The sequence below is a fragment of the Ambystoma mexicanum genome, chromosome 2p, assembly GCF_040938575.1.
Source record: "Ambystoma mexicanum isolate Mex_15411 chromosome 2p, UKY_AmexF1_1, whole genome shotgun sequence".
Taxonomy (NCBI): domain Eukaryota; kingdom Metazoa; phylum Chordata; class Amphibia; order Caudata; family Ambystomatidae; genus Ambystoma; species Ambystoma mexicanum.
This window is the reverse complement of record NC_090923.1, coordinates 199,846,321-199,869,345: the sequence shown is the minus strand read 5'-3', so window position 1 is coordinate 199,869,345 and position 23,025 is coordinate 199,846,321. Positions and strand designations below refer to the sequence as shown.

At 45.0% G+C, this 23,025-nt stretch overlaps 1 protein-coding gene across 1 annotated transcript in view; it reads left to right on the top strand.

Annotated features, from left to right (window-relative positions):
• Positions 1 to 23,025, top strand: part of LMCD1 (LIM and cysteine rich domains 1) — a 379,546-nt gene that overhangs the window by 181,584 nt on the left and 174,937 nt on the right. Inside the window, exon 3 of the mRNA XM_069643488.1 lies at positions 8,354 to 8,609. Coding sequence (XP_069499589.1) covers positions 8,354 to 8,609 — 256 coding nt within the window. The remainder of the gene's footprint in view (positions 1 to 8,353; positions 8,610 to 23,025) is intronic.

Below are 23,025 nucleotides of genomic sequence, written 5' to 3'. Positions count from 1 at the left end.
CCACCAGTGCCAAAATTGTACCCTGCCCCTGTACTTGTACCGGGGCATAGTATCTTCCCTCCTTCTCCTCAAGGGGGCACATTTTTTGACAACTGGTGGGCTAACTTTCTGGTTTTGGACATTGCTAGCGAAGAGATTTGGGCAGAATTCTGTGGAGAGCCTTGGGAATCTGAAAGAACATGTTGGCAACTGGAGATCAGAGCCATTGTGGGTTCCCCTGGTTCCGGTTCTGGGCCACTCCCCCTTTTTGGAGGCAGTCACCAGGATGGGTTTGAACCAGGGGATTTCGGTATTGTGGGTTCTGGGATGAGATGATGGGCGGCGGTAGCTCAGTCTCCACATCTCCCCAGTCTGAATTGCCGTCCCTTGGGGCCCATTTTTCCTTGGGAGGAGTTCCCCCGTCTCTAAAGGAGAAGATACTTTCCCCAGGATCCTCTGAGGCTCCCTCTCCCTCAAATTGGAAGATCTGTACCTCCTCCACAAACTGGGCCTTTTTGGGTACTTTGTTTATCCTACCTCCTCTCTGCTCCTTGGGTGGCAGACTTTCAGGGGTAGGAGATTTTGTTTCCGGTTCCTGGTTTTCCAGGGGCTGTTTACAAGTTGGGAAGGAAGCTTCCTCCAAGGCTTTACACACCCCTTCCCCTTGTGCCTCCTCCCTGGGAACCGGTGGGTTATCGGGGTGCTGCCCCCGTCATTGTTCTAGAGCACCAGGTCCAGAGTTTGGGGCATTCTGTGGTCGCATGCTCATCTGAGGGTTCTGTTGAGCCCTCAGTATGTGACCCAGATCTCGTGCCATATTTTGGACCTGGCGCTCAAGTTGTGAAACCCGCTCAGGCTGATACGGGGTTCTATTTTCTCCCCTGGGCTGATCCCGGGAAGGGTAGCTATCCCTTCTCTGGTAGTACTCCTGGTTGGGAAGATTTTGGTACCCCTCCACCCTTGGCCTACCCTCTCCCGGATTAGGTTGTCTGGGCTCAGGGAATTGGGGAAAGAAGGATGGATGATTTTGGGGCTGGAAATTGGGTGGATACCTGGGGAAAAAGTTCTGCCCAGGATTTGGAGAATTTCTGCCCTCCTGTGGGAAGTTGGGAGGGAAGTTCCCTGGGTTAGGTGCTTGGCTGGATCCCCCCCCTTTGGCTGGAGGAGTCCACACATAACCCAGGATTGGTCGGTTTCCCTTGTAGCGGGGACTTACATAGTCAGGGGAGCGGGGGACCCCATTTGTGGGACTACCTCCTCGACTCCCTGTCTGTGACTGGCCCGAGGGCCTTCTGGGCTGTGAATTATTTGGTGCAGGAAGGTTTTTAGGCCCCCCCATCTCCAAATCTAAAACGGGGGCAACCTTTACCTCTGCCACCTTAGCAGCAGCAGGGGTGCTGTTGGTTTTGGGGTTTTTCGGCGCGTTATTTTTATTTTCGATAGGCTTCTGCACCTCATAGATCTGGGTAGCCTGTTCAATGACCCAGTCTAAAGATCTTTTCTCATGAAAATCTCTCACGAGCTGGGTCATTATGTATTTGGGTAAGGCATGGAAAAACGTATTGATAAATTCTCTGCTATCCGTGCGCACCCTTCTGGTGGTCTGCGCAAAAGCACGCTTTAATTCTTGCACAAACTCTTGTGGGGCCTGATCCTCCCCACATTGCAAATTGTAGGCTGCCTTGCGAGCCTCTTGAGGATTTCTGTGCACAGAAAAATGTTTCAAGATGGCCGCCCTGTATGTGGACCACCTTGAATGGTTTTGATCCTCCAGCCCGGCAAAGAAACTGGAGTATACTGGTGAGAAGGTCCACTTTACATATTGAATACAGCTTTGGCTGTCCTTCAAATTTAAAGTCTCCATCATTTGCTCATAGAGCTCCAAGTGTTCCCAAACAGAATTCTTGGCGTTCTTATGATAAGGCGTGATAACACTCCTTATTGCCTTTATTTCTTTCAATGGGTCCTTAAGCAAGGCCCTGTTTGCCTTATTGGCATTTTTGGTTCGGGTAACCCTGGTCCATTCATCCTCCGACTCAGAAGCGCTGCTCCCAGAGGTGCCCGTCTGATCTTCCAGGTTTTCCCAGATTCTGCGAGCCTGGGGATGGCTGGCAGAATATGGGGACCTGGTCTCCTGTGTCCTGTGACGCTCAGAGGAGTCTTCAGATCCCTCCTTGCTACCAGGATTTGCTGGGTATCCCCCCCACTGACCTAACTGGGCAGAGGTTTTCAGGATGCCCTTAACGGGCCTACTCTCCTGGGGTTCCCCACTAAATTGCACTGTGCTTAGGTGCCCATACCTGGATGCCCGCCCATCCATTCCTGGGAGGTACTGGCCTATGAGCCCCATACTTCTAGCTGGATAGTAATCTGCCATCCCCGTGGCCCTGGGCTCATGTGCGCGATGGGACATGGGGGTGGCAGAGTCCAGGGACTGGGAGAGATGAGGGCCTCTGGTACTAGGGCTCCTGAGGTTATGCTCAGGAGTTTCTCTTTCCCAGTGAACCTCATCTCTATCTGCCCCTGCTTCCTGTTGCAATGCAAGAGCCTGCGCTTTCAGTTCCTCAGTTAAGGCCTTACTAGACTCTATCAGTCTCTCCTGCATGGCTACCTGTTACTGGAGCCTATCATTGTGCTGACAGAGAGCCTCATTTTCTCTCTGTGCCTCCTGATTGGTCCTGGAGTACTGGGCCAGTCTCTGCTGCAGGAGGTTTACCTCCTGAGTCCCATCCCTACTGGCCTGCTCCTTTCTTGCCAGAGCCTCCTCCACCTTCCTGGTGTGCTCTAACAAGTTCTGGTGTTCTTTTTGGAGGTCACCCAGTCCCTGGAGGGCCAGGTGATTTTCTTCCATTTTCCTTTTTAAGTGGCAGACTTCCTGGCCTAAGGTATCCCTTTCCTGACTAAGAGCCTGCACCTGTGCCGCCAAGTCCTCCCTTTGCCTTTGGAAGGCACCAGCTTTCTGGCGCTCCTGATCAAACTCTGCCTGGGTATCCAGGTCCTTCAGAATCAATGTATTGCTTTCCTCTGTTTCCCTATCTAGGTGGCTTTGCAGGGTGACTACCTGCTCAGCACATGCCTTATTGAAATCTAATTGTTGCTCCAGCTTTTTCTGGCTCTGCAGTAGGGAGTCCAAACCTTCTTTGTACTCCTTCTGCAAGGCCAGAAATCTGGTATCCTGGTCATCCTTTTCCTGTTGCAGCACATCATATCCTCCTTTATTTTAGTGATGTACTGTCTGCTATCATTTTTTGACTCCTGGCTCCTGAGCAGCCTCTGCTCAGAAGATCCAGATCAGATTGGGCCTTCTCTAATGCCATCTGTTGCCTATTTGCCAGATCTTGGCCTTCAGCACATTTGTCCTGCATGGCTCCCGTATATAGATACAAATATGCCGCTATCCTGGCAATCTTATTATGTTCATCTTTGGCTTTAGGGGCCATATATAGTTCACTCTGGGCCACATGTAGGGGACCCTGATCTCCCCATATATCTGACCCTGTTTCAGTGATCTGTTACGCGATTGCCTGCAACCAGACGGTTTGGTCCTGATGAGTCCACTCACCTCTCACAAATAGCTTATGTAAGAAGTGCTCTCTGGCTATTTTCATATCTACCAAGGTCGTCATTCTGGAATTTGAGTTCCTTCCTGACTTACAGAAGTTTGTATTTCATTTTGCAAAACAGACCGTTTCCTTAGAGCGTTCCTTTGAGGGATGCTTTCACAGTGTAAAACAGCGTGGTGATCTAACCGGATATGTGTATCTGGTCAGTTGGAACACTTATTAATCTGCACAAGTGGTAAATCTAACCCAGAATATCCCGGCTCCGAGCCCTCACTATTGTAAGCAATATTCAATCAACACTACAGCCAAGTCAATGCCTAGTCTGCGATGCTGAGAAAACCCTTATTAATGTATTTTTATGTCTAGTTCAGTACTCTGGATGACCACCCTTGTATAACACCCCCTCTTAGAATCCTCCTGACCCCACTGAGCCAAGAAGTAGGTTTGTTTTGCAAATTAAAAGGTTTATTTGAGAATTTAAAAAATATATATATATATCACACTTTATAATAAATTAATATCTGATAGTACACTTAGACATATGATGTTGATCAACAATGGGTAATCTGGCACTAGCACACTTCTTTACAATCAATGAGGAGTTAGTATAGGATGGATAAAGTAGCAAAAATACTTTTATGATTTCAAGGGAAAAGCAATGAGGAATAAAATGCGGTACAGAAATACTTGATATGATTTTAGCAAAAGATAAGATAATCACTTTTTCTCTGGCAATTCACCCCCCTCCCTTATGCAATGTAAGAAATGGAAGGAGATGGAAAGAGGAGCACACAGTTCTCAGGAATGCAATCAAATACAATACGAAATTCAGTTCCCCCCAGCAAGCTTAGAGGAAACAGGTAGGAGTTTGAAACACAGGCCAAAAATGCTTTTTAAATGTGATGGCAATGGATGGGAAAATGTGCCAACTGATTTTAATTCCCTCTAGAGATTCAGGGTGAGTGGGAGATGCGTGTTGGTATTAGTTCAGGCTCACTTTAGCAATGCTCTATGAGATATTACCAAGTTGCAACGGATTTTAACAAAAGGAAGAATGGAGCTGCTATTTTGACAAGTGGAGAAATTGAGCCAAAATCGCAAATCGCGGTAAATTTTGCGAGTGAGTAAATCGTGATTGCGGGAAAAGTATAAGGAGTAGGAAGTTGGTTCTAAACTTTCAGATTACATTTCGTTCCTAGACCAAACGGTTCGAGAGATATGGTCGATTTAATAAAGGTAGTTTTTCGGATTTAAAGTAAACTCAAAATGACAGGTGACAGCTTGCAGCTGCAGAATTGACAGGTGACAGTTGTGCAGCTTCAGAATTGACAGGTGACAGTTGTGCAGCTTTACAAATGACAGATGACACGATTTCTAGGAGGCAGTTCTACTTAGGTTAAAATAGTTTGGATTAGATTATTTTAACTAAGAGATTGGTTCTGCACAGTTCTGCTAGGTACTCACAATATAAATTTGAACTAGGCCTCGTTACGGATCTGGTCAACATGTCCGGCTGCGGTTCTGTCTGGTCGGCGGGTCAATCAGGCACCGGTTCTGCTCACAGTGATCTGGGTCAGCTCTACTCTGCTGGTCTAGCCTCTCTGGATTCTGGAGATTGATGGATTTGAAGTCTGGATCTCTGGATGTGAAGTCGTCGGTCAGCATGCTCCGCAGCAAATGGAATTGAATCTCCCTACCTTTTCCAGCAGTCTCTTTTTATGTGTTTTCAAAATGGGTGTGTGCCTAGCTAAGCCTGCCCCTCTCTACTTGTCATTGACCCAATTCTCCCCTCTCCCATGATTGGGGTAAGGAAATGGATTGTCATTATTATGAGGTCTGTTTATGGGTCAGAGGATCCTCCCCTGGTCAGTTTGCCCACAAATCTATATTTGATTCAAATACATCTTTCCCAGATATACAATTTGTTGAAATTACATGTGCACATTATATATTCCTTATGGTCCATGCTTGTCCACCTCTGATCTTCCTGGGGCCTTGCATTAAAAAATGACAACATTTTGCGCTTTTTAACTGGTTTTGCAATATCGGACATTTACCCAAAATTACACACATGTGCGCAAGGAGTATGGACATTAATTGATGAAGTGTCAGGTTTTTAACATGCAGACATTTGGAGTGAGACCCTATTTTCCGCTAGCAACCCCCCAGAATACACCACAGGGTCCTAACGCCTCTCAAAATGTTCACAGAAAAATCACAAAAATAATGATATTACTTATATAATTCGGACAAGTCCGCACTATGAGTTATCTATCTTTTTAAAATTATGCTCTGGTTAAAAAGGGGTGTGGCTTCCCACATCACATGGTGGAATAACTGGTTTATCCAGTTCCCCCAAGCCAGCTTGTTCACAGAGGCACAGCTGCCCCCCAGTTTCTCCCAAGAGGAAGCTATTTTACGACGCCCCCAATATAACATTTGCCTGAGTCAAGGGAGTTGCATTGTTCTGTTCCTTTCAGTTCCCAGGTGCTCCACCCCTAATCTAATCAGAGAGGTGACAACTCCTTTTGGCAAGGGGCAGCAGGATGCAGCTAGGCCTGGGAAGTGTGGCTGAACAGGTTTCTCCTGTCGGGGATAGTTGTCAGGCAGAATTCAGTTTCAGTAAGCCAGGTTTCAGCTAAATGTCACTTTTTGTTCCCAGTTTTCTACATTCGAATCAAACTGACAATTTTTACCCATACATTAAATAATTACTTCCTTCAAGTCATTTCAGAAGATAGTCTTACATTGTGTCCACCTCTTAGCAAGTCTTTCCTTAGTCTGGTTTTGTTTCATTTGTTCAGTTTTACACAAAAGTCTGGTGGTTCTGATAGTGGTGAGTACTGGTAATGCAAACATTTTTGGGATTAAGAAAATGAATTCTCCACAGTTCTGAGTTGCTTTTTGGCAATCAGCATTGCCATTCCCAATGGTTTCAGGCTACTGTGTGTGTAGCCCAATGGTGGTTTTAGGCAGTGCCCTCCTGTGCTCACAACATAGGCAAAAAATGGGTGGCAGCCTATTCTTCATGTGTTCCCTGTGCACTCTCTGGGGAGTTCTGGCCATCATGATTTTTTCCATGCCAGTACTGCACAGTTTTATTGGAGGGCTTGGATGCATGGGTAAAACATCCCACAACCCTAAGTTACTAGGGAAATCCAGACTTGGAACCATTGCTCACTGTTCTTAGAGAGGTGCAGCTCCACCTCACTGATGAGGCCCAACCAGGCCGAAACACGTGTCTGGGGTTGCTGTTGGTACTCTTGTTCAGAAGAGAATTGCCTGAAATTTCGATGCTGGGCTGCACGTGGGCAAGGCAAAGACGATATGTAGCGGAAATTTCTCTTCTGAGAAACGATGGTGAGCTACAGACTCTGGTTGAGACTCAAACCCGGGATATAGGTTGGTAGTAGAGAAACTCCCAGAACCCCTCATGTTTTTGCAAGTAAGTATGTACAACATTTTTTGTTGCTGAAAATCTAAAGTTGCAACATGAGCAGGTGTTGTCCAGCCTTAGAATATGTTAATTTGCTGACCAAAACCTAGCCACAGTGCCTGGCTTCCACTCTCAACAGCTTATCTTTTTGCATGCAAATTGAATATATATTTTCTAAGCACTGCCATAATGGTACTTCCCACCATAAGGTGGAGACATCTGGAAAATGGGGTGAGTATGCTGAGTTATTTGGCGGGCACTGACATCATTTGTTCAGGTACTCACGCCATTGTCCAGCTGTTTCCACCTTCTGGCGGGAAGTAACATTATGGCAGTGCTTAGAAAATATATATTCCATTCACACAAAAAAGTCCACACTATTGGCTTTGCCAGTGCGTGTCTCCTCTGTTTCCAGCATGAATTCCTTTTTCATGACCACCATGGAAATAGTTAAGGGACTTACTTCCTTGAATGTTCTTGTGGCAGCACCCGCGGTTTGCAGTTGTTTCTTAAGGGAAAATGTGTATGCGCGAAGGTCGTGGCTGAAACGTTCCTTTTGACTGTTCAGCACTCTGGAGGGAGCCCTGAGTGCTAACAACGATGATCTACTCTAATGGGGGCACACAAGGCTGGTAACCTCTCTGAACACCCTTCCTGCACTTGGGCCTACCTGGTTCACGCTCAGAGGCAGTTACCAGCCCTTTTTACCCCACATAGCGGTGATTATTGCAATATCACCCATACTGGATTTTGTATGCTTGCTGTTTATAAATTGTTATTTTCCGTTTGGTTGTCTCCCTGCTATTTTCTTTTACTCCTCGGTTCCTTTCTCCCTCTTATTACTATTTATCTTTATTGAAGTTCTGATCAGAATGGCTGATCAGAATGGCTGATCTCGCAGTATTTATCCCTGATTTGCTAAAGTGGTGTCTCAGTTCATTGTCTCTTAATTCACATGAGTCAGGAGGTGAGTAACTTCAGACTGTGCAGCTGTTTAAGCAGGTGTTCCATTTCTTTAACGATACACACTGTCCCTCGTCTGCAATCTCGCTATCCTGGAAAGGTTAATTAACCAGAGGGGTCTCTTAGCGACTGCCAGTGAATTGCAACAGGTGGCCAGAGCAGCCCAATAACATCACTGGGAACAGGAGAGCCAGGATTTCTTAGTGTTGCATTTCAGTTTATCACACATCCCTCCAGGGTCCTTTCCCAAATATGGTTGACCTCCCAGAGTCCTATTGTCTGACGCTGGTGCCTGTTCTGCAGTTGACCTTTACAGGGGCTATAGTTAAACACTGGGGCTTTGCAGGCCTGCATGCCCGGGCTCTGGATGAATGCATATCAAAGGGGATGATCTCACTTGTGTCACCCACAGGAAAATATGCCGATCGTGCAAGTGCATCCCGGAGGAACATGGCCTAAGCTCCGATGCCGAAGACGACCGGAAGATTGGACGCCTGCTGTCCGACTCCGCGTACTCACACCTGACCGCCCGACTGAAAGGGGGCGATGGGGGGCGCATCTACAAGAGGAACCGCATGATCATCACCAATCCTATCGTCTCAAGGAAAGACCCAACATTCAATACCATCACCTATGAGTGGGCTCCACCGGGACTGACCCAGAAGCTGGTAAGAGAGTAAATGCGGCCTCTGGGCACTTTCCAACAAGTGCAATGTGTTTTCAGAAGTAGGTGAAGGGTGGGTTGACATGTTGGTGGTGGCCCTGTAGGGGCATCAACCTTCCATTGGTCAGCTATTGGCATAAAATACATTAAAGTGTGTCACATTTTAGGCCCCTCCATAGGTTCTTTAATAGAGAATGAGCCTCTTTACGAGTTAGGCGGGAGCCGTGCCTGTTTTACAGGCACGGCTACCACCAAACTCGCTACCGGCACCACCCGCAATTGGGCAATAACCGGCCCATTACGAGTTGAATGGGCTGGTAATTGCCATTCGCGGGTGCCGGTATTGCTGCGCTCCCGATCCCCATTCTGCCTAATATGGCAGAATGGGGGTTGGGTGCATGGTTGCACCGGCGGGCTGTCAGGCACCCGCAAGCAGAACTCGTAATTCGGTGGTACGGTATGAATGGTGCCGGTGCCTTAGTGGCCCCGTTCATGCCGTATCCACCAACATTATAATGAGGGCCAATGTGTCGAGTTGGGAATACACGTCAATCCCTTTAAAAAATCAACATATGTAATAGCAGTACAGTGCCCCTATCCAATGTACCAAAGCATCAAGCTAGTAACGTATGCATTGTAAATGGCCACTAGTCAATATAATTCACACTCTGAAAATGTATCCTTTTTGGAATCCATCTTGCAAGTATACTGACATTTCACCTGCTGCAGTCCAAAACATAAGAACACTGCCACCTAGAGGTCGGTATAGAAACTATGCTAGTCTTGAAATAGAGTGAGGCTAAAGTCCCATGGTGTACCTCTCTAAGTTTCCTGATCTACCAGATGATATCTCACCCTGTACATCCCCATTTCCCTATTTCACACCATATTTGCACAGCAGTGCTGTACTGATTGTATCTTGGACACCACACTGTTTGTTTCCATGAATGATTGAATTATTGTTAAAGCTGTTCATGGCAAATTCTGGCATTGTTTGCTTAGCCAATGTTTATTTAAAGTAGCGTTTCAATGCAAGGAACACATGCGAGGGAAAACATATTGCTTTTTAATCAAGAGACTAAAGGCACACTTAGTTAAGACATTCACATTTCAGCAGGAGCTCACATACAGCTACAGACAAGTCACGTATCCCAGAAGACTGAGCAGAAATAACACTGGCAGGCACTTCAAAGAGCACAGTTTGATGTTACTACGTGGAAGTAGCCCAGAGACAGTCCAGGAGCATGTGTTTGGGTGGTAATGGGCAAGTAGTGGGAGGCAGAGGATGGAATAGCCACATGGATTAGCATTGCTATGAGTGGTCCGTAGATGAGAAAAACACCAAACAACACCCACAAGCTGTGTGTCCCTCCTCACATCACATCCGCAACCTAGATGTGCTCCAATGCAGTAGTTCTGATTTATATGTGATGATAACGTTCCACCTCATTGTCAAAACTAAACATACTTTATTAGCCTTCAAAAGACAATCCGAAACTCTAAATTGCATTACATCACTAAGGGTCCCTTATGTTTCCGAACATAACACATGCTGTACAATGTGTACCCTGAATCTTGAGAGAGCCTGTCATAAAAACACCCGCCAGTCAGTGCTCCTGTTCCACCTTCTTCGATCAAGGAACTCCTAGCCACGTTTATAATCCAGAATCTAGCTCCTCAAAAATAGCATGAGAAGACAGGAACAAAAATAAGCAGATAGACCCATGTCATTGTGAAACCTGAAAATCCACCTTTGCAGTTGGGGTACAAAGCACCTAGGATGCTTTGGTTGATAAGGCGCATTTGCCAATCCAAGCTGCACCCCCGTTTTTAGGAGGACAACAACCGGCCAGCTGGAATCAGAAACCATCCATTGATATGACATCTGGAGAGTCATTGGTCTAAATTCAAAATAGGATGTCCAGGCAGTACTGTGTGACAATGTGTAGCAAGAGTCAGGCTAACTTCAAAGATGGGAGTTGAGGTTCGTGGAGTAAAATTGCTACTCCACAGGTGCATTCTGAGTAAAATAATGTGACTGGAACTGCATTACTGGCAAGGAGAGGGATCAAGGATTGAGGAAGGCAGCCTGAGGAGTTTGGTCATTAGGGTCAAAAGGTAGGCAAACCTTCTGTTCACCTTCATGTTGTGTCCTCCACAACTGTTGAAATCATGTTTACTTTGCCACTCACCATTACCACTGACCCCCTTTGTGATGCAGATTACGTTGTTTCACCTATTTCAGTGGTGAAGTGCACATAGGATATAAATAGAAACGCTCATCCCATGCATTAATTTTCCCCTTGTGACCACTGCGATGGAAGCAAGGATTTAACTAGCACCCTTACTGCACTGAGCTTTTTTTTCTGTACCTGATTTGTGACAAGAGGCAGAAGAGCGTCAGAAAAAAAGTAAATTAGGGGTACGCCCTATGATGCGATCACTCCCTCCCTGTGCCTTTCAAACACACAAGATTGCATGCTCGACATAGTAAAAGGCTTTTCTGCATACAGCGTAAAATGCCTGTATGTTTGGACTTATAAACGTGGCAAATGCAGTTTGAATATTATATTTTCTTCTGATTTGGCCACAGAAAAGTCAGAGACTCCAGATGAAAAGGTGAATCGGCAGGATCCTCTGGTGCACACTACACAGGAAAACCATCCCATCGGCCAATAAGAGCACAATATAGAGTTCTGCAGCAGGTGGGACAAGGTCCGGTCGGCCGCTTATTCAGTCTAGTCTGTGCTGTAATTGGCCAGCTAGCATGAGTGGTAGTTGTCATAAAGAGGGTATATCAGCGGCAATCGGAGGGCACGTGCAGACATGTGACGGTGTTCATGTTTATCTGTTCAGCAGAAGAAAAAAAAAATACTCCCGCACAGTAATGAGGTATCATTGCCTAAATTGCAGCTGAGGCACCCATTCACACTTACCCCTGACTCCAGAGACACTATTGGAGCCCCTATGTAGGGGTACGTAAGCTGCCACCATGTACCCCCCACCCAGTAGATCGTATTCTGTTGCATTTGTGTTGACTCCCTGGAAACGTGTAGCCAAACTGACGTGAGGCCAAAGGGGCTGGAGCATGCAATGAATAACAACTGCGTAAGTGGTAAGGGGCTTTTAGGTGCAGGGCTCTTCCCATGGTGACCCGCGGAACATGTTCAAGTCTTTAACGAATGTCTTGGAATTTGGTTTTACGGGTTCTAGTGTATGTTCTGTACAGGTCAATGATTCAAGAAGTCACGCTGACAGCAGTGGTTGCCGCCAGGTGGCCGTTGTCTGACGCCTCATGGTTATCCCTCTGGCTGCAGGTGGTTTAGGACCTTACTGGGCTTGAGTCAACAACTGCCCTGATTACTGTGTCCTTTGTTTCGACGGCAACAGGCAGACCTCCAGGGTGTTATATCTGGATCGGCCATGATTGCAATTATGAAGGCGCAGTTTCCCATTGGGTAAGGGAATCGCCTAAACCCTCAGGCGTTGCATCACACAGGCTTCCAAACCTCTCACACCACACAGGATGGATTCCTTGCAGACTCGGTTGACAGTCACACAAACAGGATATGTTTATGAAGCCGACCCACCCATAATAATTACTCACAGGACAGGTCCCCACACAGAGAAGACACATTCTACTGAGAATCATTTGCCTATGGCTCGCCCCCTTCTGTAATGGCACAGAGGTGCTAGAAAATTATGGTATGAAAGTTACACCGCAGCAATGATAGTGGACATGATTAATTCAACATCTTATATCCATCACATAGGTGCATCCACATGCCCAGGGTGGTGAAAGGGAGGTGAGACAAATGTTTGGCAAGTGGTACGCATCCCTTCTCTATGCTTCCACTTTCTCTCCTCCTCACCTCTGCTGACCTCTTGGCTGAAACCTGAACCATACTGGCTACCTGGACACCCTCTGATCTCGGGCCCAGGTCCCTCCCCTGTCATTGTCTCACAACCGCACTGCCCACCTGGCAAACCCTGCACTCAGGGACTGTTTCTGTATCCCTACAGTCCCCCTACCAGCCCCTGACACTTGTTGTCCGCACTTACCCATGCATTTGCCATGTGCTTGCTGCTACTCACTTATTGTTATCATCTTGTACTGAACTTGCCACATGCTGGCCGTTACTTAAGTATTGTTATCATCTTGTACTGAACTTGCCACATGCTGGCCGTTACTTAATTATTGTTATCATCTTGTACTGAACTTGCCACATGCTGGCCGTTACTTAATTATTGTTATCATCTTGTACTGAACTTGCCACATGCTGGCCGTTACTTAATTATTCTTATCATCTTGTACTGAACTTACCACATGCTGGCCGTTACTTAATTATTGTTATCATCTTGTACTGAACTTGCCACATGCTGGCCGTTACTTAATTATTGTTATCATCTTGTACTGAACTTGCCACATACTGGCCGTTACTTAATTATTGTTATCATCTTGTACTGCACTGTCCCTTCCCATGCACGTGCACAATCTGAATGTCACCTGGCCTAGTAGGATCAATGTCTGTCCTCCCTCTGTTCCCCTCCCTTGCCTCATCGCACCTTGAAGCACTTGTGCATAGGCACGTTATAAATGCCAAATCATATAATATCATATCCTCTCTAACCAAGCCAAATATGACCCTCATGCCCCACCATGCTTCTGAGAAGTTGGGTAGCAGGTGGAGACCCTATTCCACCTTCCACATGGAATCTCTCAGAGACTTGCGCATGAGATGAAGAGCTGAATGTGGGCGCTACTCACGACCGTCATACGTTCAAGCAGAGCGCTTTTCTCTAGGTGTAGCAAGGTAGACATCCATAGTTGAGTATATAAACTGACACTTAGGAAGACAAAAGAACAAACTCAAGTGATGGATGTGAGGGTGTGAATCAGTCGTAACTGCTGAAACCTCTGGACAACCTTTCATAGCATTGGATGCACACTATTCTTGCTCCTGCCAGCAATTTGAGTAGTCCTACCTGAACTACCAGATCACAACGCCTTGTCTTCGAGAGCAGAGGGGAGGTGGTCAAGAATTTTAGACTAAGCTGCTCCTTGTCGTGGCAGGAGCACGACTCATTTGCCCATGGCCCGCACCCTTCTGCAATGACACAGATGTGCTAAAAGATGATTGCATGAGAGTTAACCACAGCAACTATGGCGAAAATGATCAATTCAACACCTTACGTCCATCAGTTTTTAGGTTAGTCCACACTGCTCCCCTGAATTACATTTTTACTGCATCAGCCTTATTTGTTCACTTAAACACCAGTAGGAGAACCTACAAAATATATACTTTAAATTTAATTGTGTAAGGTTTCTTATTTAGTTGAGGCTAACATGTGAACACTGTTATTCACTATTTTGTATCTTGAATGGGCAGGAATAGAATTGCATCCTTCAGAGGCTGTTAAAATGATACACGTTCACAGGGGGCAGCACACAATGCTGCTACTTGGTTATATCCATTGGGGAACTTTTCTCAGTCTGCAGCGGTCATGCTGGCCGTTACTTAATTATTGTTATCATCTTGTACTGAACTTGCCACATGCTGGCCGTTACTTAATTATTGTTATCATCTTGTACTGAACTTGCCACATGCTGGCCGTTACTTAATTATTGTTATCATCTTGTACTGCACTGTCCCTTCCCACGCACGTGCACAATCTGAATGTCACCTGGCCTAGTAGGATCAATGTCTGTCCTCCCTCTGTTCCCCTCCCTTGACTCATCACACCTTGAAGCACTTGTGCATAGGCACGTTATAAATGCCAAATCATATAATATCATATCCTCTCTAACCAAGCCAAATATGACCCTCATGCCCCACCATGCTTCTGAGAAGTTGGGTAGCAGGTGGAGACCCTATTCCACCTTCCACATGGAATCTCTCAGAGACTTGCGCATGAGATGAAGAGCTGAATGTGGGCGCTACTCACGACCGTCATACGTTCAAGCAGAGCGCTTTTCTCTAGGTGTAGCAAGGTAGACATCCATAGTTGAGTATATAAACTGACACTTAGGAAGACAAAAGAACAAACTCAAGTGATGGATGTGAGGGTGTGAATCAGTCGTAACTGCTGAAACCTCTGGACAACCTTTCATAGCATTGGATGCACACTATTCTTGCTCCTGCCAGCAATTTGAGTAGTCCTACCTGAACTACCAGATCACAACGCCTTGTCTTCGAGAGCAGAGGGGAGGTGGTCAAGAATTTTAGACTAAGCTGCTCCTTGTCGTGGCAGGAGCACGACTCATTTGCCCATGGCCCGCACCCTTCTGCAATGACACAGATGTGCTAAAAGATGATTGCATGAGAGTTAACCACAGCAACTATGGCGAAAATGATCAATTCAACACCTTACGTCCATCAGTTTTTAGGTTAGTCCACACTGCTCCCCTGAATTACATTTTTACTGCATCAGCCTTATTTGTTCACTTAAACACCAGTAGGAGAACCTACAAAATATATACTTTAAATTTAATTGTGTAAGGTTTCTTATTTAGTTGAGGCTAACATGTGAACACTGTTATTCACTATTTTGTATCTTGAATGGGCAGGAATAGAATTGCATCCTTCAGAGGCTGTTAAAATGATACACGTTCACAGGGGGCAGCACACAATGCTGCTACTTGGTTATATCCATTGGGGAACTTTTCTCAGTCTGCAGCGGACAAAGGTAGGAGCAACAGGGTGCACCCACATGCCCCGGATGGTGGAAGGGAGGGAAGACACATGTGTGGCAAGTGCTACGCATCCCCTATAAACAAGATAAGTATGCCCCTCATGCCCCACCAAACTGCTCAGAAGCTGCGTAGCAGGTGGAGACCCCACTGACACAGACCGGAGCAATATAAGAGGTGCATAGTGGTAACCATGGTGGCAAACTACCTGCACAGTTAAGACTATTGCCCCAGGAAAGCTCCCTCAAAGAGGTACAACCCCAGTGCTACTTCGCTCGACTGTCATTTGCTCCTGAAGTGACCACTGTTGCTTGACCCTGAAGCTCTTCAGCAGTTGATTACCAGTGGTCTGCACACTCACTGCAGGGAGCTCTATAGCTCTCTTCACATTGTCTTTGTTATGATGATTGCCACTTATAGGAGGTGTGCATGGCTACACAGATAGCATACTTCAAGCACATCAGTGCCTCAAATGCCTGCTCCCCTCATTCACATGCTCAAATTCTACTTTCCACCTCTTAATAAACCTATTGAATAGGCCTGGCATCAATAATCACTCTTCCCAACACACTATACAAACTTCTCCCACCAACTTGTATTGCACAATTTGTATGATCAAACCCTTGCAGTGTGGCCACAGGCGGCTCCTCTGTGGGTATAAATACTGTGAGTGCTTTTGTCACAAACCACATAGAAATTAACATGCATGCAGAACCCAGGTTCTTCTGACCTGGACTCACAGATGCAACATCATTGCAACCTTGCATTTCTCCTCTGTCCCTACTCTTAAACACAACAACCTACTTTTTCAGTTTCATAACAACATAAGTACATCCTTTATTTAATTTCCCTACTAGGGGAGAACCATGACTCCGAAATGACAGTGCCATGTACAATGAGCAAGCTAAGGAGAAATACAGCCTGTGGTGGTTACTATGTAAATGATCAATAGTAATATTACGATACATAGAGCCAGCACCGTAGTCTATTACATCGTGTCTGAGTGATATTTGTTGTACAGTGCAGTCCTACGTGGATAACTTATTGCTGATCTCATGTTTGCCTGCCTGAGAAAATAAGTCCAAAATAGGTCAATTGATTTACCCATGATAAGATGGCATAGGAAACCTTAATATTACTCAGAGCATGAGGAGCCAAAAAACATAGATTCAATAACAGAAAGAGTTAAAGTGAAAGGCAAACACCCAGATTTATTAACATGCAAAGTAAAGCAGCAACAGGATACCAGCAAAAGGGCATCAGCTCTGAGTCGTCTCATACAAATCACTACTTGTTATACATATGGGATGAGGGGAATGGTTAATGGAATTGACTATATACATTTTCTATATGGTTTAAACATTTAATTAGGTAATGCTTAACCGATGGCTCCCCCTAAGCCCACCTGTAATTTGAAAACACATTTACATCACTCATACAATTGACTATTGGTTGGTGCACTATGTAAAGAGCAGCCTAGCATTAGGTTTTTCATTGGTTGGCATTCTACTGACCAACCTGGGGCAACTGACAGGCATCACTACATTAGCCAAATGGGAGTAGGGGGAAATAGGTCCACAGACTGCATGACTTCAAGAAAATACCATCCCGAGTGAGGCAGGTGTTCTAACTGTGTTCTTTGTTAATGAATAGACAGAGTTCTTCAATTATGGCTCAGGTGTAAGAGGACTGCATTTCAAAATAATTCTCCCAACATTTATGAGTATTTTAGCCGATATTAATACATATGTTCTGGCCTCCTCTACCTCTGGAATCTCTCTTGAGCTTATTTTTTGTTGGATCTTCTGACTTGTAATTATCTTGCCCCTCGCTCACAATAGTCAGTTGTAATTTTCCAGACTTTAATTAATTTGGGAGTATACCATTAGCATCCTGGGAATACTTATCTCATGCCTTCTCTGTGGTGCTTGCCCCTCCCTAATTTCTTAGTAACCTTAACTCAAGCTACAAGCTACTTTCTGAGCTCTGGAGGATCTTGATAGATTTCTTGTAAAACCTTGAGACCTTTCATTTACTTAGAAGCGTAATACTGCTTCCATTTTAGAAAATATGACTGGCCATTACTGCTGTGTTTCTATTGTTAGTGAGCTATACTTGCATGTTGTTCGTGTTACATTCAGCTTATATAGCGCTTATGTTAATATTCTTAATGTCTTTACGGTTGCAATTTTAAGAGTCTTCTAGTATAAATGCATATTTGACCTAGTGTGTTCTCATCCTTTTGAGTGCATGCCTGCTTCATGCCTAGTGGATGCATGTATGGTTCTATTATCAGTGTTAGTTGTTCTCGTCATCTTCACCTTACATCGTCTTCATCCCTTCTTGTACCTGCCTGGGATAGGGGCGGTAGGATTGCCTTTAGGAGTAACATTTCTCACTTTTTTGACAGTACACCGGGGAGTGGCCATAGTTCTGGATGACATACTCATCTGTCCCTCAACACCCAGGATCAGGTAATTTGCTCAACGGTGAATACCTGCCTGTGAGTCCATGTTTTTTTGTTTGTTCCTGAGTTTTCAATTTTTTAGACGTCTGAATATAGACATTTTACCTTTGCATCATTAGAATGATGTCTGTAAATTAGTCTGACAAGAGCTTTACTAGTGTCCTGCACAAGTTCTATATTTTCTACGCTAGGTGAAGGGGGAACAATCCTAAAGTACAACATTTTAAAGAGACAGGGAGACGTCATAGGAAGGATAGGCATGAGCGGAGCCTGCATTTCAAATTAATTCCTTTTTTTGGGGTTTTTTGGGCTTGAGAAGAAAATGATCCTCCATTCTGTTTTTCCCAACTATTCCAAAAATCTGTAGGAATAGAATTTAACGATTAAACCATGGAAAATGTGCGTATTTAAACAAATATTATCAAAAATATTCAGAAACAAATCTATGACGATGTCCTGCATAACAGATGTGGTATTTCGGCGTGCTTTGTTATCTCACATCCTTCCGTATTCTTGTGCAGTATTTGCACTATAAACATAGCAATAGAAGAATGCAATGTAATGGGAGCCTAAACGCCAGGACAGGCTGAGAATAACAGGAATCTGTGTAACTGATGTCTGTTGTTACTTCTTTGATACAGTGAGGCATATGCCCATACAATTCCCATTTCCAAACAAAGTAAAGACACAAACTGATGTCTTTCAGTTTGTGTACATACTTTTTACCTTGTAACTGAGAGGTTATAAGCAAGAAAAATAGAGTGATTTTTTCTTTTTTAAATATAATTCAAAAACACAGGACGAAATAAGCAGCCTGCTTCGCCAACAGAGTGCAAGGTGTACATATCCTCCTTCTAACAATGAATCCCTGTCCTGGCTTCCCTGAGTGCAGCCCCTGTCATACCAATGGCTCTGTAGGTTTTTTTGACCAGTGGAGGGACAATCATGCTTCCCTCCACCCACCACAGTGTGAATACCTGAAGAGAGGCAGATGCACACGTCATTTATAGAGCTCACCCCCTCACCTCCGTCATACTGCAAGAACAATAGGAAAGCACTATGCTTGACACGTGGTATCATCCCAAAACCACATCGAAGGTATGAGTGACATTATGCGCTCAGACAACCGTATCGATTGTACACTCAAACGGATGCAGTAGACATGAGCCTGCAGCCACACTGGACATAGAAGAATTATAAGTGAAGTCTGGCAGATGAAAAGTGATGTAATTAAAGAGAGAAGATACGTTGATGCACTGAACTCGAAGTATGAATATCTAAAGAATGAAGAATGAAAGAAACATTAGTGTGAATTTGAAGAAAAACCATATACACTAAGTGGATAGGTGACAAGAGATGTAATACATATATATGCAGAAATGCAAGGTAGAGGAGATACATAGAAGCTTGCTAAAGTAGGAAATAGAACGTGAGCGCAGCAGCCATGCTAAGAAAATGGACGTCAGCATCGTATAATAGTAAGCAAGAAGGCTTGAGAAGGGTAACCAAGGCTGTAAGTCTGACAAACACTGGAATACAAATTTGTGCAAGAACAAAGGGTATTTGCTTGGCTCAGAGTCAAGGATGCCGCAGCGAGAGCATCTACATGGCTCGAAAGGAGTCAAAGCGGATAAGCTATGTACGCAGGACATATTTCTCTTAGATTAAGTAAAAAAGTGAACAATTGCGAGCGCCAAATATTGTTCAATTAAAGATGCAGAAAGCACATGCAGAATGGAGCAACCAAGTCTCCAGAGGACAAGGAGAGTAATAGCACCCAATACGATTGACTCAAATAATAATAAATAGAAGAGCAAAATAGACAAAATCATGGTCTCCGCACACCTGATTTAGGACCAGAAAAGAAGGCCTATTCATTAGACTCCAGATGAAGATAGCAATGTCCCTTCACTCACATTAAATTTCTGAGGAGGAGAACAGTCAGCAAGGCCAACTACAAAGAAGAAGCCTTGGCTCAGGGCCTAACTGATGAGAGGTGGTAGGCTATTTAGCTAGGAAAGGCTGTGTTGTCTGATATTGTTCCCTTGCACCTGGGTGTCGTTGCTTATGTGCTGCTAATGAGCTCAATATAAAAGGTTGGTAAGAGAGTGCTAAACAATCATGAGGGCCTATGTATTGGTGAACCACACATCGTTGCACAGGCCTATCGGCTGCTGGTATTATGTTATCTGTATCTGTATTTTAGGTATTTAGAGGTGGTTCAAGGCCTGCCTACTAGGTAAAAGCCATCCAATGATGATGCTAACACTTATTCAAACCATATGTATATGTTTCCCTTTACAATCCCTCCACCCAGTAGGTTTTTATTGTTAGCCACGCAGGAAAATGTCATAGCTGATGCTTGTCGTGATAAACACCTTTTGTGTAACCAAAAGTCATTGAGAGTGTGTGAGCTACAATCTGTTCACCAGGTTTCCCAACTTTATTGAACCAATAATAGTCTAGTATTTTGCCATATTCTTTAAGTCTGTGGGCCTGAAATCATTAATTGTGGTAATACCATTCGGCACTTGCACATTCCATTGGAGGTTCCTCACATATGTTGCCGAGGAGGAGGGGGAGCACCATCCTGGACCACGAGCTGTTATCGGAGTTGGGAGATAATTCCATTTTTATGTTGTTTGTTTGTAGAATACTCACTGCTTATCTTCATTGCTTCTTGGTGGTTTTGGCAGATTCCAGAGGTCGTTTCAACCTGTTGTATTGTTAAAACAGATGGCACTTAAGACATCAGAGTAAGGGACAGTTCCATGTCTTCTGGGAGTTATTTCAGAAATTGAGGTGAACAGGTCTTCCTTGATGTGGATTTCCACGTGCTTGTTCTTGGGCCAAGTTTAGTGACATCAGTTCCAGATTGCCGTCGACTCTGCTTTTTAGCTGGGGACCAAGTTCTTTGATTTCTGAGGCAACTCTGTTCCTTGGCTATAAAAATACACATACTATTTTTATCATGCCATACTTGCACTTCATGTGGAAAGGCACAAATAATACCAGGGAAGGGTCCAGACTGCTTCGCATAACATTAAAGAGCGTTTCGGGAAGGTACGAATGCCACAGATCTTTATTTTTAACATATGTGATATGATATGATATGAAAGGTTATTTATAACACGCTTAATACCCAAAGGTTTCTAAGTGCGGACCTGGGGATCGAACCTGTGTTGCTCCATGTTGTCTTGCTTCCGAGGCAAGCACGTTGCCCCTGAGCTATCCTCCCGAGAAGGTGTGCCCGTGATATTGTACTTATATGTCTGTGGGCTGCTTGATGCTCATTTAATTTGACACCACTCTCAACCTGTCATTAAAGAGTTTGTAAATCATACCTGTTTGGACAGCCTCAGTCCTTTTATGTGAGGGTAACATATTTGCTATTTCAGTCACCATTGAGGTCTAAAGGCCATTGGAAGATAATTGTTTACTTTCCTGTGCAGAATTGTAGCTTTTTGGTTGAGGCTAAGGGTAAAAGATGGCCGTACACATGATGCATTCCATATGCACAGACATCCTATGAGAATATTATCTGTCAGATTCAATAGGTACAGACTCACTCTCCAACTACTCTTGCAATCAAAAACTAGAAATGTATATTTGGGATTAACTCACTAACCTGGTTTGATAACATGCAGCCGGCAATTTAAGTGACTTAATCTTGTACTACCAAGTCATGGCTATCGAACGCCAAATTAAACATATCGTACTCCGATCCACTGGTAAGATAGCTCAGCGAGTTGAGCGCTGGTTGCAGGTTCAAATCCCGGCAAGGTCGACTCATTGTTTCATCCATGTTCTATTTAAAGCGCTCTTTATTAAAGCGCCATATAAATAAGTTATTATTATGTGACTCTGGGTAGTGTGCACTAGTCTCAAGATGAGAAACCATGGCCACCGTCTTAAGGTTTCCTAAATGAATAGAGCTAGTGTGTATTCAGCTAGTTGGGGAAATTGTGTCTAGCTCCATCTTTTATTTGGTTTCATAATGGTTAATACCATAGTGGCCTCTTTTTTTATTTTATTCACTTTTGCAATCTCAGTTTTCTCGAACCCAGTTTTTTCAAAACCAGCCACCTCGTCACAGCTATTATACCCAATTTGAGGAACGGCTGCTTCTCAGAGTTCTTTGCAGAATATTTTGGTGATTTTTAGGGTAGTCGGAGGGTGAGGAAGGAGTGAGAGGGTCGTGGGATGTGGGTATGGTGGGCGTTCCTCCATAACACATTTCAGAAAAATGCTGTGAAATGGCCACAGTGATGAGCCGGCGTTGTGGGCGACGCTGTCCCGTCCTGTTGCTAGCCCCACTGCCCGTGTTTCCAGGACCCAGGATAAGCCCCCGAACAATGAGTGAGGAAGAGGAGGGGTTAAAACCACCTCCAGTGCACCCTTTCTGCGTGAGCCTGCTAGCGTTGAGGGCAACGCAGACTCTGCTGTCCTCTCCTGTTGCTAGCCCCGCTTCCGGTGTTCCCAGGATCCAAGACCTACCCCATGAACAATGAGTGAGGAAGAGGAAGGTTTAAAACCACCTCCAGTGGACTCTTGCTGAGTGAGGCTACCGCCGTTGTGTGCGACGCTGTCCCTGCTGTACTGTCCTGTTGCTAGCCCTACTGCCAGTGTTCCCATGAAGTAGGACCTGCCCTCAAACAACGAGTGAGGAAGAGGAGGGATTAAAACCACCTCCATTGGACGGTTGCAGCATGAGACCCCGGCATTGACGGTGATTCTGTCTCTGCTGTCCTGTCGTGTTGCTAGCCCCGCTGCCGGTGTTCCCAGGACCCGCCCCCAAACAACAAGTGAGGAAGAGGAGGGGTTAAAACCACCTCCAGGGGACCCTTGCTGCGTGAGGCTACCGGTGTTGAGGGCGACGATGTCTCTGCTGTACCGTCCTGTTGCTAGCCCCACTGCTGGTGTTCCCATGAAGCAGGACCTGCCCTCAAACAACGAGTGAGGAAGAGGAGGGGTTAAAACCACCTCCAGTGGACCCTTGCAGCATAAATCCGCTGGTGTTGAGGGCGACACTGACTCTGCTGTCTGTGCTGAACCTGTTGGTGTGTAGCTGCGAAGATAAGGGACCAAAATGTGAGTGTAACGTCCATAACGATATTGAAAGCATAAGTGCATTACATCATGTGCATTCTCAAAACGCTGTCGCATTGAAAGAGACACAGATTTCTGGTCTGCCCATTACTGACTTTTGAACTCTGAATTATGACTTGTTGAGCCCCTGAGCTGTGGAAATGTGTTGTTGAC